We start from the raw sequence: 17,739 nt of genomic DNA on the forward strand, positions 1-17,739 counted from the left end.
AGATTATATGCTGTATTTCAAAATAAATTTTAAATTATTTTTAGAGGAACACATTTGTTTCTACTTGATACATATATGATACAGTACTTGATAGCATATTATTTCACTAACTTTGAACATTTATTATGTGTGGTAGATTAGTTTGTCTGTGTTTTTATTTTTAGTATTGACTTTTAGTTTGATGATTTTTTTTAAATCTTTATCAAATGTTATTTTGGACTTTTTTAAAAGGCAAATACTGTGTTATTGGAACTGTGAATGCACCATATTAAACTAACTGAGTGTTTTAAAACTAGAGTAACCCAACTACTACCCTCTGGTGTAAGGTTTTTAAATTTCGGGTTGCTTAGATTGAGAGGTTCATGAACCCTTTGAAGTTATAGGAAAAGTGAGTGTGTATGTTAATAGATGGATGAATGAGAAGGCCATAGGTTTCACCATATTCTCAAAGTGGTCTGTAATATTGGCCCCCAAATTGAGTGGAGTTATGGACATATTAAAAGTAAAACAGATAACTTTGATAACCATAGGTCCAAAATGAACAGAGCTGTGAGCAGTCTGCTAAAACAAATAGGCATTTTTCCAATAGTTTATATTTCTAATTAGGAGATTCATTAATTTGAGAAGGGTCAAGTGGAGGTCCAGAGTATATTAACAGCTGCTATAGTTCCTGAGGTAGGTAGGCCTGCTACTTATTTCTGTCTATATTTGGACTTAACTGTTTTTGTTCATCATCTTTAAATCTCTCAAAGGGTCATAATGTATCTTTATGAGATATGGGATAATTGTAAATTGTAGTTATGTGGGATATTTAATTTTTTTCATTAAGAACTTGACAGTTTGATAGCTGTTATGCTGGGCTCTGGAGTATGAATGAATATGAATGTAGTATAGTGCCTTATGTGTAGTAGGTACTCAACAGATAATATCTTGCTTTCAAGAGACTCACTATCTAAAAAGGAGGCATAATATGTAAATAATTACAGTATATAATACTGGTATATGAATATACAAGTTACTTTAGAAGCACAGTAGAAAAGAATTGTTTAACTGCCATAGAAATCATTAAATCTCAGTATATGATTTTAAGGATGATTTGGAGTTGAAGAAGGAATTACCTTCTAGGGATGGTGATGTGGGTAAACCCAGTATATGCAGGGTAAGGAACTGTGGAATAGCATGGCTTATTGTAAGAAATGGAAGTATTTTCATATGGCTATCGCAGAGGCTCTTGACTTATTTCTTTCTTATCCAGCATATCTGAGGATAGGTAGAATGCACTTCTAATGGAATACACAGTCATCAACTCTAGTAGTCATTTTCAATGAGAAGGCCACGCCCTACGGGAGAACAAATCAGAACCTCCAGAAAGGCACATTTTATTTGAGAAAAATCTTCTAGGTGATTCCAACAGGACTTTTTATTTTGTTCCCCACTGGTAGAGCTTTGAGTGAGGTATATAGTAAGAGGTGTAGCATAATTGAACGACAAACCAGATTATAAAGTACTTTGGGCAAATTAAGTCTCTGAGATTCTGTTTTATAAGATATAGAGCTGCTGAAAGACTTTTAGCAGAGAAAATACACGACCAGAATTAAAATTTAGAAAGTTCATATTCATTTTCTTCAGACTTGAAGAATTAATTGGAGAGGGGTCAGTCTACAGGCAGCAAGTTTAAATAGGCTTTTGTAGTACTCCAGGTTAAATATGCTTCATCCTCTTGCAACAGCAATGAAAGCAAAGAAGACAAGGTCAAAGCTATCAAGATAGAATAAATGCATGGTGTTTAGATCTGAAAAAGAAGGCAGAGTCAAAGATGATTCTAGGTTGGTTATGTGGTGAGACTGGTGAATGGTAGTGCCCTTCACAACAATAGGTAATTCCCAGTGGGGAGTAAATTTGGAGACAGGGATGATTCATTCAGTTTGGTAGTAAACAATCTTCTTCAGAACTCTGGTTATTGGATCCTCTGTGACAAAATTATTAGGACCCCAGTACATGTTATAGCCAGAGTTGTTTTAAAAGGTAAGTCAGATAGATTTACACTCCTGTTCAAAACCCTCTGGTGGCTTTCTAGCATGCTTAAAACAAAATCCAGAGTCCTTACTATGACTCTGCAAATTCATACATGATGTACCCCTGGCAACCTTCTGATCTTTCCTTCTAAAACACTTCTGTTCTCTCTCCTTACGCTCTGGCTGTATTGGCTTCTTTGCTATCCCTTGAACATACCAAGCACACTCTTACCTCAGGGCCTTTGTATTTACTGTGTCTCTGCCTAGACATCTCTTTTCCGAAGTACCTTCATGCCTGTCTCTCTAACTTCATTACAGTCTCTGCTCAGATGCTACCGCGTTAGCAAGCTCTTTATGATTACACTCTATAAAATAACAAACCCTGTCTTTCCCTATCCCTTTTACTGAACACCAGTATCTGAAATTATAATTTATACAATCAATATTTTTTTATTATCTGTTATCAACAGAATGTAAATTTCGTAGCTGTTAAGTAGCACCCTTGGTTTTCAGAAGAACCTCTGAGGGCTTGATAAGACATGTGGAAGATGTTCCATTCATACATTCAGATGACAAAACAAGCTAGTTATCAAAACTTGAGATTCTTACTACCCTCTGGGACTTTTTTCCTCTTTGTAAATGCTCCCAAGTCTTTTCATACTTTTTCCTCATTTGAAAATACCTGACCATCTATCTCTCCAGGCCTCCCTCACCCCAATCTTCCAATCTCGACATGTTACAATCTTATCTATATAAATAGCCCACAAAACTTTTCTGGATTCCTTCAGCTAAAATTGATTCTATCTTTCTTTGAATTTTTCTTTGGCTACTTATAACCTGCTGATACATAATAATGATCTGTATCTCTTAAACTATAAGTTTTATAGGGTAACATTGTAACTGATTAATTATTTTCACTGATGACATTTAACACATGCAAAGTAAGCCTTACGTATGTGATTGAAAAATAAAGATAATGTTGGTTTATTTACTTCTAAAAGCTATATGTGTGATACAGTTCATTATAATATCCCACTATGATTTGTAAAACAAGTATTATTATAAAATAAATATATCATTTGAAAATATTGTAAAATCTATGCTTTCTATTTATAATTATAAAATATTGTACATTCAAAGTATAACTGTCAGGCATTGTAGAGTGCCAATTAACAATAGGTAACGACTTTATTCTATTAGGTTGAACCATATGAAATTGCTATTCAAAATCAGTCAGACATTGGCATTTTCATATGGTTCAACCTAATGTATATAAAAATCTTTCCAAACTCTTAGCATAGAACCAGTATTTATCTAATACATAAACCAGCCCATATATTTTGGACCTTATCTCTTACCTTGAACATATTAGGTGCTCAATAAAAAAATCAAGTGAATGCCTGAAAGCAAAAAACTGACAATAAAAATTCATTGAATTCCGGGAAGTATAAGACTGACATGTCGTAACTGTAAATTGCCTTTGACAGGTAATATCCAATGTTAGTTTTAAAAGCCTTCATCATACTTTGACATCTGTGCACATCTTCCAAAATCTGTGTGGGAAAGTTCGTTTACTTTTTAAATGAAATACAATGCTCTTCCTTGCATGTTGAATTGAAATAGTTAAGAAAGGAATATTTCTAAAGAAGTAAATAACAGGATTACTGTCTTTTCACGTAGTGATAAAATAATAAGAGTTGCTTAGTTGAAAAGTATAGTATTGTATAGTTTACTGAGTATTTATACTTTCACATTAGAATGTCATTAAATAAGGTAATCATGATTTTTATTGCTCTAAAAGAACATTTTAATGCCAATCGTGCTAGGCAGTATAATTTTAGTTTTATCTAATGCGTGCAAAAGCTCTATATTTTAGAGAGTGGTATCTCCATTTACATAATTTTTTCAAGAAACCTAAATCTTACAGAAGATAGGTAACTAACCCAAATTTACAAATATAATAAGATTTGGGTCCAAGTCTATCTAATTGCAAAACGTATTTATCCCATTAAATTTGGAGCTTTGGAATACTAAGTTTTTCTGTTACTCTGATCTGGTCTCAAAGAAATAGAAAAGTTATTTCAAATCTTCAGTTTGTCTAATGTTCCTAATACTAGATAGAAGGAGGGATTAAAGTAGAAGTATTTTCATTTTAAATTCAAAAGGTGAATAGGTGTATTCATAAAGGCATGTGTAATAAGTCATAAACACCAAATTCAAGATAGTATCCTTAATGGTAAAGCATAATTAACAAGTGTGTGTGTGTGTGTGTGTGTGTGTGTGTGTGTGTGTTCACGGTATAAATTAATATTTAAGGGACTTAGTAAACTAAGAGTCCAATTCCTTAGTATGAAATCTTAATACTTTATTTAATAAAGAACAAAATCTGACTAGAAGCTCTTAAATGACTGACTTTGGGAGCAAGAAAGAAATGGAAGAAAATTTCACAAATTTGGTAATTGCTTTTTCCTCCACTGTATAGTAAGCTAGTTTGGTGTTTTAACATAATATAGTTTAGCTCACTTCCTTTTTTTTTCTTATATAATAGCAATATTGTTTTTCTCACCATATATGTCTCCCCATCCTGCCCTTTATTCAGTGTCATAGTCTTGTGTGTGTGACTTGCTGAAATGACTCTGCATCTGATGCTTGTCTCTTAGCTTCTGGTCTGGAGTATCCTGGCTAATACAGGTTGCTTGTGTGTTATTTTATTTCCAAATCAATACTGACTTCCTTAGTAGTGACAAAAGTAGATGCTAAAATAATATGCAAAAATTGTCCTTTCTTGTGAATAAGAGTTTCCTAACTTGATGCTGTTTTATCATTTTGTTTTTTGTGGATTGAAGCCTACTAGACTTTGACAACTAATGTAACAATCTAAGCAGGACATAGCATTAACTTCTGTTACTTCTAATACAAAACTTTTGAGAAAAAAATTCCTATATTAGTTTTCTATAGCTGCTGTAATTACCACAAATTTAATGGCTTAAAACAACACAAATTTATTATGTTACAACTATGTAATTGAGAAGTTTGAAATGGATCTCACTGAGCTAAAATCAAGGTGTTGACAAGGTGTGTTCCCTTCTAGAGGATGTAGGGGAGAATTCCTTTCCCTGTTCTTTCCAGCTTCTAGAGGCTGCCCACATTCCTTGGCTCATGGCCCTCTTTTGGCTTCAAAGCAAAAATAGCAGATTTAGTTCTTTTCATATCACTCTGACCTCTTCATCTACCTCCCTGTTCTACATTTAGGAGCTCTTGTGATTACATTATGCCCACCAGAGTAATCTCTGTATTTTGAGATTGGGTGATTAACAACCTTAATTCCATCTGCTATCTTAATTCCCCATTGACATGTAAAGTAACATACGCACAAGGTTCCAGAGATTCGGATATGGACATCTTTGGGTTGATCATTATTTTGCCTACCACAGTTCCTAAATAGTAAGTTTTTTGTGACTCTAATATTCAGTGTTACTGAAACTAAACTGAGATAAAACAGTAACATTATTTCACTTAATTCAGGACCTTTCTTAAAGTCTTAAGAGATGACAAGTTTATTCACTATAACTTCCAATCCAGCTTGGTTGAGAAGGTCTCATTTTTTGACATTCGGGAATTTCTAAGGACCTTTCTCATTATCTCCAGTGTTGACAAATGCTGCTTCTTTTATCAGAAATTAAGAGAACATGAATATTATCTATGATTAACTATTTTTAAAATGTGCCTACATATGTGAAGCTCCATGAAAATTTAACTACAATTACAGTAATAGGATAGGAAGAGATTTTCTAAAATTTTTGGCTTAGTCACTGAAGCATCCATCCATCATATATAGTGCTTCTAAGTAGGAGAGTTATTGACCATGGTACAGGAAAATTCTTTGTATTTTGCATAAAGCAAAGAAAGAAAATTACAAATATGAATTTGGATTTTTTTAAAAACAGTAATAAGATTCACTTGCTTTCTTTCACATTGTCTTAACTAATGGAGTTGCTTTTCTCTTTTATCACCGTATCCACTTGATGGCTTTTTAAAATAAATGTATCTACAGGTATATATATTTTAGTGCTCATAGTGTTCTTTTAACTGTTGTTTTTCAATTGTTGATCTCAATTGATCTTATTTAGAAGCTATGAAAATGTTTTGTCTTTTTATCGATTACCTTTTCAAACTTATTTTTAATAGGATCGGAAACTCCATGGCACAGCTCAGCAGCTGCTCCAGGACAGCAAGACAAAAATAGAAGTGATACGAATGCAGATTCTTCAGGCAGTCCAGACCAATGAATTGGCTTTTGATAATGGTGATGGAATAGAAATTGTCATTCTTAGTATTATGGGCATATGGTACTAAATAAATTTTATATAAGAAAGAAGCAGTGGTTTAAAATTGAGGAAGCATTACGGGTTGTTGTTGTTTTTTATCTTGAATTGAGTTTTGTTCTAAAAAAGACTATCTCAGCATTGTATCTGTTAAGTATTACTTTAGTGTTTATTGCTTTAAGGACTAACTTTTAATGTTGTAAGAATTTATTTTTCTTTTTCGTGAGTTTTAATCACTGCCTATTAGACAGTTGAGTAAATGGTTCAATTACATTTTTGTTTTTTCTCCTGTAGCAAAACCTGTCATAAGTCCTCTTGAACTTCGGATGGAAGAATTAAGGCATCATTTTAGGATAGAGTTTGCAGTAGCAGAAGGTGCAAAGAATGTAATGAAATTACTTGGCTCAGGAAAAGTAACAGACAGAAAAGCACTTTCAGAAGTAATTTTAAAACATTTTTAACTTAATATGTTATTCAAAGAATGTAGTTATTTAGGTGACAACAATTGTCTTTTCCCTGTTTAAGGCTCAAGCAAGATTTAATGAATCAAGTCAGAAGTTGGACCTTTTAAAGTATTCATTAGAACAAAGATTAAATGAACTTCCCAAGAATCATCCCAAAAGTACTATCATTATTGAGGAGCTTTCACTTGTTGCATCTCCAACACTAAGTCCACGTCAGAGCATGATTTCTACACAGAACCAGTACAGCACGCTGTCCAAGCCAGCAGCACTGACAGGTACGTGGCACATAGCTCCTGATTACTTTGGGTGCTTTTTTGGCTATATCTGCTCCTGGTTTAATAAATGAATAAAAATTGCACAGATTTTTGAAATGTTGTGGCAAGATACACATAACATAAAACTTATTATTTTAACCATTTTAAAATATACAATTCAGAGGCATTAGTATATTTACAGTGTTGTGTAACTATTACCACTATCTAGTTCCTGAGCATTTTTATTACCCCAAAAGGACTACTCATTAAGTAGTCATTCCACATTCCCCGCAACTCCCGGCAACTGTTACTGGCTTGTCGTTTCTATAGATTTGTCTATTCTAGATATTTCCTATAAATGAAATTATATATTTATGACATTCTGTGTCTAGCTTCTTTCATTCAGTGTACTGTTTTCAAGGTTCATTCTTATTGCAGCATGTATCAGTACTTCATTCCTTTTTATAGCTAAATAATATTTCATTGTGTAGGTATATACCAGATTTTGCTTATCCATTCATCAATTGTTGTTTCTACCTTTTAACTATTGTGAATAGTTTTGCTATGAACATTTGTGTACAGGATTTCAGTTATTTGGGATATAGGATAGATGACCTAGGAGAACTAGGTCATAGGGTAATTTTATGTTTATTTTTTTGAGGAACGGTCGAACTGTTTTCCACAGAGGCTGCATCATTTTATATCATCAGCAGCAGTCTGTGAAGGTTCCAGTTTCTCCATGTCTATAATACGTCATCTACATATTGCATTGTGTGTTCACCACCCAGAGTCAGTTCTCTTTCTGTCACCGTATATTTGACCCCCTTTCCCTCTTCTACCACTCTCTTCCCTCCTTACCCTCTGGTAACCACTAAACTATTGTCTGTGTCTATGAGTTTTTGTTTGTTTTGTTCATTTGTTGCTTTCAGTTTTATATCCCACATATGAGTAAAGTCATATAGTTCTCAACTTTCTCTGACTTATTTCGCTTATCATGATAATCTCAATATCCATCCATCCATATTCTATTTCTTTAAAAATGCCATTGGGATTTTGATGGGGATTGCATTAAATCTGTATATTGCTTTGGGTGATAGGGCTATTTTATGCCTTACACTTAGCTCTGCCCTGAGACATTTCATAGTTGGGTGAAAAAAAGCCAAGCCCTTTGTGTTAGTTCTTCAGGGAGCACGTAGACAGGTCAAAACAGGCGACCACAGTTGAGAAAGAGGTCTTGTGTGCTCCTTCAGGCATGAGGAACTACACAAGGAATGCAGGCTATCTTAAAGACCATCACCAAGCCCTTGGGGGCGAGGGTGGAATGAGGCAAAGGTACGATAAACTGCCGATAAACCTTAACCGCCGCGAAGCACGAAGCTATCTTACTGTGTATTGATAGCCTTTTTTGGTTAAGTATTTGCTTGGTTGCAGTCAACTTTTGACTGTTTTACAGATTTCTGATAAAGATTGAAACAGCTTTTGTTTGTTGTTTAAGTACTGTTGGTATACAGTATTCGCTTCAGATGCACGATACAGAGATTGCACGTTTACGTGGCTTACAACGTGATCACCAGCCTTGGTCATGTTTCTCGTCACTGTACAAACTTACCACATAATTTTTTCCTACTGTTGTCTACTGATGTCGCCGCCAGTGGCGGCGACCCAAAAGAAAGCGATTAAAGTAAAATTGCATCATTCTCAAAGGGTGCCGCTCCGATTGATCTATTGACCGAAAATGACGCAGGAGGGATGTTTTTCCATTAGTGGAAATTTCTACATCTGCCGCGAAACAAGTCGGGCCGGGTGAGTGGGTGGGTGAAAGGGCGCCTCAGAGTCGAAATTTCCAAGTCCACTCTGGGGACCCCTAAATCGGAAAAGGAGGAGTGTGGGTTAGTAGGCCCGAGGACGCGGCAGAACGCCCCTGTCCCATAGGCCGCGTTCCGCAGACGCCGTGGTGTCCAACTGCCCGCTGCGCTCTGGTGGTGAAACGCATAGCGCGTTGAATCGGGAGGTGGCTGGACTCCCGGGCCGTCGGCCGTGCGTGTCGGCCGTGAGTCCCGCCGCCCGGGGATCCCGATCCCGATCCCGATCCGTCCGGCTAACCTGGCGCTGGCGGTCGGTGATCAGGCGCCACTGATAACAGTTTGTGCTAGGTTTTTTGTTTGTTTTGTTCCTGTGTTTCTGTGGAGAAACTGCCTTTGGACTTTGCCACTCCTCCATGTTCTCTGACCATCACCTACAAAGGTTTTTATGGCCTATTTGAATATGACATTTTTTTGTTAGGCAGATTTCTCTCACTTCCAGAAATCCTTAAATTATCAATCTGAATATCTACCAGAGCTTTGCCTTAAAAATAACGTCATTCAATATTTTAAAAATATGAAAGTGTTCATACTACCATACCATATTCTTCTAGTAACTCTGGTTGTTTTATACTAATCAGTTTTATACTATGGCAAACTTATACATTAAAACTTGAAGGACAGATTTAATAGTTAAACTATACTGTTAGCACTATTAGGCTCTGTCTAAACCTGCAGTTACCAAATTAAGTTTGTAAATCTGAAACACCCTGGGATTCCAAAATAAATTCACAGGGGTACAACAGGATACTTTAAGTTGTTGAGGAAAATACAGTGTTATTTCACTTACTAGTCACCATTTTCAAAGGAGCTTAGGGTATTTACAGTTTTCAGCATTAGGTGGTGCTACATTCCTTTCATTGATGTCATGTTGATGAAGCTGGCTTATCCTTCATTGCTGTCATAATAAATATCATGTGAAAAGCATTGTGGAATAGGAAATAAGGGTGGCAGTTTTTCCAATCAAATTCTGAAGTCTGAGACATTATACAGTACCCAATGAGTATTCACATCCCATTAGAAAGTAACCGTGCTTATGTAAGAATGAAAATAAGGTTACTTTTTCTTTCCACTTATTTGTATGTATTTTTTCAAATCGTTATTTGTTATATCCTATGAAATAGAACGGTTAAGTATATCAGACTAGGAGCATAGTGAAAGAATTGAGACACTAGTATACTATGAAATGAGAATGCTTGGGAACCTCTGTTTTAAACCTTCCGTTTTATTTAAAGCATTTTAAATATTTATTATTTAATAATAAAGTGTTTTATCTTTCTAGCTGCATCTTTTATAATTCCTACCATGAAACTTTTATCATAATTAAACCAGTTTGTGCACAGTGCCTGTTTAATGCGTTTGCCTTAGTATCTTTTTATTGTATTTTTTAAAATTAAAAGTGGAATATAGACCTGTGAAGAGCAAAGACCTATGATCTACCTACATGTAATACTAGCCCCTAGCACAGAACACTACACATTCAGCAGATACAGTAGTCCCCCCTTATCTGAGGCAAATAACGTTTCAAGACTTCCATTGGATGCCTGAAACCACAGATAGAACTGAACTCTAGATATGCCTTTTTTCCTAGACATACATACCTATGATAAAGTTTAATTTATAAATTAAGCTTAGTAAGAGATTAACAATAAGTAGTAGTAAAATAGAACAATTATAACAATATTCTTTAATAAAAGTTATGTGAATGTGGTATCTCTCCCTCCTCCCTCTCTCATTCTCTCTCTCTCTCTCTCTCTCTCTCTCTCTCTCTCTTCCTCCTTCCCTCCCTCCCTCTCAAATTAATCTTATTGTGCTGTACTCATTCTCTTCCTGTGATGGTGTGAAATGATAAAATGTCAAACCTGTTCCTGAATGTGTATAACTATTCCTTGTACTAAGTGGCTTGGTGTCACTTATTTCAGGGGATCCCTTGCTGAAGTCTTCGTGTAGGCTCAATACTTTCTGGTGCAACATGTTGCTTATCAGTCGGAACATGTTTTCTGTTCATGTCTCCGCCCACAAATTTAACTTCTTTTCCATCTTATCTAAGCACTTATCATGCATTGTAGCAATAACTTGCAATGTGATGTGCAACAGCAAAACTAGCACGAAGTTCTTTTTCCTTCTTCACAGTGTTATGGATAGATTTGTTCTTAACCATAGATCTTAACTTTAGCATAGAATCTTTTTTATTATTCCTTGCTAAGTTGAGAATTTTCACCTTTTCACTTAAGGAAACATTTTACAGGTTTCCTTTGGCATATCCGAATTGCCGACATCACTACTCTTGCACTTTGGGGCCAGTAAGTAAAATAAAGGTTACTTGGACACAAGCACTTCGATACCATGACAATCGATCTGATAACCGAGACAGCTATTAAATGACTATGAGGTGGGGAGCATATGTAGCATGGATACACTGAACAAAAGGGTGATTCACGTCCTGGGCAGGAAGGAGCAGAATAGTGCGAGATTTCATTAGGTGACTCAGAACAGAACACAATTTGAAATTTACGAATTGTTCCTGGAATTTTTCATTTAATATATTCAGACTGAGGTTGATGAGTGACCAAAACCATAAAAAGTGAAACTACAGACAAGGGAGCACTACTGTACTTGGTAAATACGTATTATTTAATAATAAGGCAGGGACTGTATTTATTATCTAAGTTCCACCATCTTATGGTTCAATGCTGAACGTAGGAATATTCAAGGATTTCTGAATGATTCATTGATTAAAATATGGTTGTCAATATTTGGAAATTAATATTTCTAGAAAAGTAATAAAACCATGTTTTAGGATGTCAGCTGATATGACTAGAAATTTTTTTTTCTTTTCTATTCTGGTTGGCTCCTCTCCCCAATTCTTAACCTCTTGTCAGTTCTCTCTTTCCCTGTTCTTCATTCTCTTAGTGAACTTGACTCAAAGTGATTTAAATTGTTACTTTAAAAGAAGTTATAATTTTTAAGACATTTTGGTTTTTTTAAAAAATCCTTTAAGTTTCTACTGGATCTTAAACTAAATATTGGTTAACTAGGAAGAGAAATAGTACTGGTATTAATAAAGGACTAGACATAATGAAGGATAAGCGTGGATAAGTAGTAGGAGCACTTACTGTCAGTTTTTCACTGAAGGCTATTATTTATGGTTTGTCTCATTTATACTCTGGTTTATTTTGTGGTCATGTGATTATAATATTGCAATTTGTATATTTGTTGCTACCGTGTTTACCCGAAAATAAGACCAGGCCTTATATTAAGTTTTGCTCCAAAGACACATTAGGGCTTATGTTCAGGGGATGTCCTCTGAAAAATCATCCTAGGGCTTATTTTCCAGTTACTTATTTTGGGGGAAACAGGGTACTTTGATATAAGGTGTAATTGAATCTTGTTGACCCACTTTGTGAGACATTTACTAGTTTTTGTAAAAGATTCCCTCAGAATTAAAAAATGTTACTGAGCTGAAATGCTGAATTAGTAAAATGGATATAAACTAGTTTTTCTAGAAACTTAAATAAAAATACATTTACTTGGTTTAATGGAATTCATAGGTACTGCTTATGAAAATAAACAGTTACTTCTTGGGTTTGCTTGTTTTCATATTGTGGGTTATAAAAGTAAAAAAATATAATTTTAAGCTATTTCTAATATGGTTATATGCAATTTCAATTGTGTTACCTCATTAAAGATAGAAACTTCTAGATACTTAACAAAGATCTTAAATCCCTCCAGATTTGTTTTCCAAATGAAAGCAGGTGTTGAACATAGTCATCTCCTAATAGTATAATTATTAAAATATTTAATAAGCTACCAGGGTTTGAAGTAGTAACCAGATGTTTACAGTTTCCCCAGGATGACTTTTACAGCTGAGCATTTACAGTGAAATTGAGCTAAGTTTGCCAGTTTAACAACAAAAAAACAAAACACAAATATAAGTTGTTTCTTTTGAACTAAAAGTAAAATGAAATCTATTGTACTTAATCACCTTAAAACTTTATAGTTAGATAAGATTTCTGTAGACTAACCAAACATAAGATTGAATCTTCCCCCACCCCACCTTTACCAGCTTTATTGAGACATAATTTACATGCCATAGAATTGACTCATTTTAAGCATACAGTTTTACAATTTTTAGTAAATACGTATAGTTGTGCCACTGTAGACGTTTTATTGAGGTATAATTGACATACAATTAACTATACATATTTAAAGCTATAATTTGAGATGTAATTTGTCATATAAAGTCATGAAACCATCACCACAATCAAGATAATTACTATATGCATCATCCCACAAAGTATCCTCATGTTCCTCTATATAATCCCTCTTTCCTACTTTTCGTCTTCTCCCTTCTCACAACTGTCCCCAGGCAATTGCGGACCTGTTTTCTGTCATTACATAATAGTTCGCATTTTGTAGAATTTTATATCAATGGAATCACAATATATACTGTTTTCTTTGTGTTGGGAGGGGGCTAATCTGTCCTTTTTCACTCTGAATATTTTGATACTCAATCTGTGTTGTGTGTATCAATATCAATATTAGTAGCAGTATTCGATTCTGTGACGACACCATAATTTGTTTACCTGTTCACCCATGATTGATATTTGGGTTGTTTTCATTTTCTACTTTTTCAAATGTAGCTGCTAGTAACATCCATGTACAGTTTTTGCATAAACGGATTTTACCTCACTTGAGTAAATCCCTAGGAATGGTATGGCTGGATCAGACAAGGTGTGATCAAAATACATTGAGTGTTTAAATAAGAAATTTATTACAGTGAAAGACACATTGCCATTAATCCCCCTCAAAATAATCCTTTCACTTCAAACACAATTATCCCATCATTCTTGCCACTTTCTGAAGCAGTTCTGAAAGTCCTCTTTCGTGAGTGTCTTTAGTTGCACTGTTGTGGCTGCCTCAATGTCCTGAATCGATTCAAAACATTTACCTTTCATGGTCATTTTGACTTTGGGGAAGAGCCAGAAGTCGCACGGAGCCAGAAGTCCAGTGAATACGTGGATGAGGACACACCGTAATGTTTTTATTTGAAAGAAATTGCCGTACCAGAAGCAATGTGTGACACAGAGCCTTTCCGTTGTGATCACAAAATATGATGAATACTGCTGCCGAGTGCCATCCAACGGAAAGGCAGGATTTTCAGTACAGGAAGGAGCGTGTCAAACCTTAGTAACCGTGTGTGACAAGTTTCAACTTGTTTGGTGCAGTCAGTTGTGTGTGAGCTATGGTTGAGAGAAAGTGTGTTTTAAAGTGTGCCATAAATCATCCTCCATCATTACAATGTTCCGTGTTACACATCGCTTCTGGTACAGCAATTTCTGTCAAATACAAACATTGTGATGTGTCCTCATCCACCTTTTTTACTGGATCTGGCACTGTGTGACTTCTGGCTCTTCCCCAAAGTCAAAATGAGTTAGGACATCAAGGCAGCCACGACAGCACAAAAGACACGAGGACTTCCAGAACTGCTTCAGAAAGGAGCAAGAATGATGGGATATGCCTGTTGAAGCCAGGGGGATTTTGAGGGGAATTAATGACAATGTGTCTTTTACTGTAATAATTTTTTTATTTATTTAAACATTCACCATATTGTTTGATCACACCTTGTATGGAAGTTTGCTGATAATGGATTCTTTATCCATTTTTATATATGAAAAGTCTTCACTTTTGAAAGATATTTCCAGTGGATTTAAAATTCTGACTTCACAGTTTATTTTTTTTCTCAGTACTTTAAAGATGTTGCTTTTCTGTCTTGTTTCCATTGTTTCTGATGAGAAATCCGCTGCCATCCTAATCTTTGTAGATAACATGGCTTTTTTCTCTGGCTGCTATCCTGTTTTGAGAAATTTGACTATTGTAAACTTTGGCGTAGCTTACTTATTTTTCTTTTGCATGGTGTTCATTAAACTTCTTGAATACTTCTTGGGTTTATAGTTTTCAAAAATTTAGAAAATTTTAAGCTATTCTTTCAAATATATTTTTTCTTCCCTCTTCTGAGGGACTTCAATTATACGTATATTAGGTCATTTGAAGTTAAACTCACAGTTCACATATGTACTGTAACTGTTACTTTCCCCTCAGGTCTTTCTGTCTCCTGTTTATCATTTCTATTGCTATAGCTTCAAGTTCACTAGCCTTTTCTTTTGCAGTGTACAATCTACTACCAATCCCATCCAGTGTATTTTTCTTTAAATCTCAGGTATTGTGGTATTCATCTCTAGAAATTTGTTTGGGGTTTTTTTTTATTTCTTTCATGCCTCTATTCTGTATTTTTGAACAGATGGAATATAATTCTAACAACTATGTGAATGTCTTTATCTGCTAATCCTAACATTTAGGTCAGTTTTGAATTGGTTTTCATTTGATTTTTTTTTTCTTATCATGGTTTTTAGTTTTCTGTTTATTTGCTTGCCTGCTGTGATAGGGAGAATTTTTAAAAATGACCTTCGGGACACCTCCCCTATGAATATGATGGGACATCACTTCTGTGATACGTAGTATGTCATATAGAAAGGGAATTTTCCTTATGTGATTAATACTAATCAGTTGACTCTGAGTTAATGTAAAAGGCAATTATCTGAGTAGGCCTAATATAATCACATGAGCCCCTTAAAGCAGAGAATTTTCACCGACTTGTTGCAAAAGGAGAAGTCAGAGAGATCTGAATTGTGAAAAGGATTCTATATGCCATTGCGGGCTCGAAGATAAATGGAGACACATGAGGAGAAATGCAGGTAGCCTCTAGAACTTAGAAACAGCCCCTGGCAAATAGCAAGAAAATGGGTCCCCAGTTTTATGGCTACAAGGAACTACAGGAACTGAATTCTGCCAACAATCTGAATGAAGTCGAAAGCAGATTCTTCTTCAGAGCTTCCAGATAAGCGCCTGGCCTGGCAGACAAGATGATTTCAGCTTTGTGAGATCTTTAGCAGAGAGTACAGACCATCCCACCTAGACTCTGACCTACAGAACTGTGAGATAATGGGTATTGTTTCAAGCCACTGTGTTTGTGGTAATTGATAATGCAGGAAGAGAAAACAAATACAGCTGGAAGTCTCTGATTAGATGCCAGACTTTTTGAATTTTAGCTTGTTGGTTGCTGGATATTGTGTATTACTATAAATATTCTTGAGCTTCGTTCTAGGTCAGAATTAAGTTACTTGGAATAGGAAACAGTTTGATCTTTTGGGTATTGCCTTTAAGATTTGTTATGTGGGAACAGCATTATTTAGTCTAAAGGTAGGTATTCTCTACTACTGGGGCAAGACTGAATACTTGGTCAGGGGCACGCTCTGTTCATCTCAGGAGTTCTGTCTCTGGTCAGTTGTCTACTTTTCCTTTACTCTGCCTGTGAACTCCAGCCGCCTTGGTCAGTTCAGTCTCAGTTCTGTCTCATTACTCTCAATTCTGTCTCCTTAACTCAGGTAGTCCACTTGGCTCCACCTGAGATTCCCACTGCCTGCACTGTGTCCTGGATATTCTCAAGGCAGTAAGCTAGATCAATCTTCGGGTTCATCTCATTTGTTTTCCATATCTTGCAGATCACTGTTTTCATTTTCTGATACTTTCTGATACTTCCAATATCTTTAATACTGTTTTTTCAAATATTTTGTCTAATTTTTCTAGTTGTTTGAATTGAAGGAAAATCCAGGCTTTTTTTACTCTTAAAAAAGTCCTTTGGTTACTTTTAAATAATTAAAGACTTTAAATAAAATTAAGCTTAATCATGTAAGTGTAATGGGACAGCTTTTACCAGGAAATACTCTTCCTAAAGTGTCATGCTATGTGTAACGTCTAAAATTTTAATACTGAAGCACCGTTTTTAAATTCTAGTACTCTAAGTCTAGCCCAAATTATTAGAAAGCCATATCTCCAGATGCCCTAATTCACAATTCCTCATTTTCATTTGAACACCTTTAGTGTTTATTTGCCTAAGGAAATTGCAATTATTTTGTGCTTGGATAACTACAACCCATAATTATTTGAATAAACTATTAGAATGGAAAGATAATGTTATTTTATGTCTCCAAATAGAACAGAAACCCATTTATTTATGCTAAACAAACTAACGTCATTTTCTATATTAGCTACATACCTATTAAACACAGCTGTTGTTCACATAGTCAGACTTGTAAATTCTGTATGTTTATTTTAATAATTATATTATTTAGCTTTATATTTCCCCTCCCATATGTTCTATCCACATAATTCTGTAATTCTTCCATGTGATTATAGAAGTGAGTATTCAAATACACAAGAAGTTTATGTAACTTGTTATATGCTCTACAGTTAGTTTTTGGGAGCTGCTGTTCTGTGAAATTTATCGTAGTTGTCTTAAGAGTTTTTAATAGGTTTCTCTAATTAAAATCGGAAAGATGATGGTTACCTCACAGATCCTCTGGGAGAAGAGATTTTGCTATTTTAGCAGATCTTCCCTCCCCATCCCACCCCCATTTCTGAAATGGTAACAAAGAAATTGTTCTATATATTAAAAATTGATGTTATTTGATACTTGTTTATGTTAACAGGTACTTTGGAGGTTCGTCTTATGGGCTGTCAAGATATCCTAGAGAATGTTCCTGGACGGTCAAAAGCAACATCGGTTGCACTGCCTGGTTGGAGTCCAAGTGAAACCAGATCATCTTTCATGAGCAGAACGAGCAAAAGTAAAAGTGGAAGTAGTCGAAATCTCCTAAAAACTGATGACTTGTCCAGTTCAGTAACCAGATTTTTTAATAATTTATAACAAATTAAAGGGCCTATACAAAGGACTCAGCACTGGGGACAGAGTAGAATGA

At 35.1% G+C, this 17,739-nt stretch overlaps 1 protein-coding gene across 3 annotated transcripts in view; it reads left to right on the top strand.

Moving 5' to 3' along the window:
* PKN2 (protein kinase N2) overlaps nt 1-17,739 on the top strand; it is a 111,497-nt gene that overhangs the window by 61,080 nt on the left and 32,678 nt on the right. For 2 of the 3 annotated variants that reach the window (XM_074335099.1, XM_019751766.2), the window contains exons 4-7: nt 6,204-6,321; nt 6,635-6,780; nt 6,866-7,079; nt 17,470-17,655. In XM_074335099.1, coding sequence (XP_074191200.1) covers nt 6,204-6,321; nt 6,635-6,780; nt 6,866-7,079; nt 17,470-17,655 — 664 coding nt within the window. The remainder of the gene's footprint in view (nt 1-6,203; nt 6,322-6,634; nt 6,781-6,865; nt 7,080-17,469; nt 17,656-17,739) is intronic. The other variant, XM_074335098.1, reaches the window with a different exon arrangement.

The sequence above is a fragment of the Rhinolophus sinicus genome, linkage group LG06, assembly GCF_036562045.2.
Source record: "Rhinolophus sinicus isolate RSC01 linkage group LG06, ASM3656204v1, whole genome shotgun sequence".
NCBI lineage: Eukaryota > Metazoa > Chordata > Mammalia > Chiroptera > Rhinolophidae > Rhinolophus > Rhinolophus sinicus.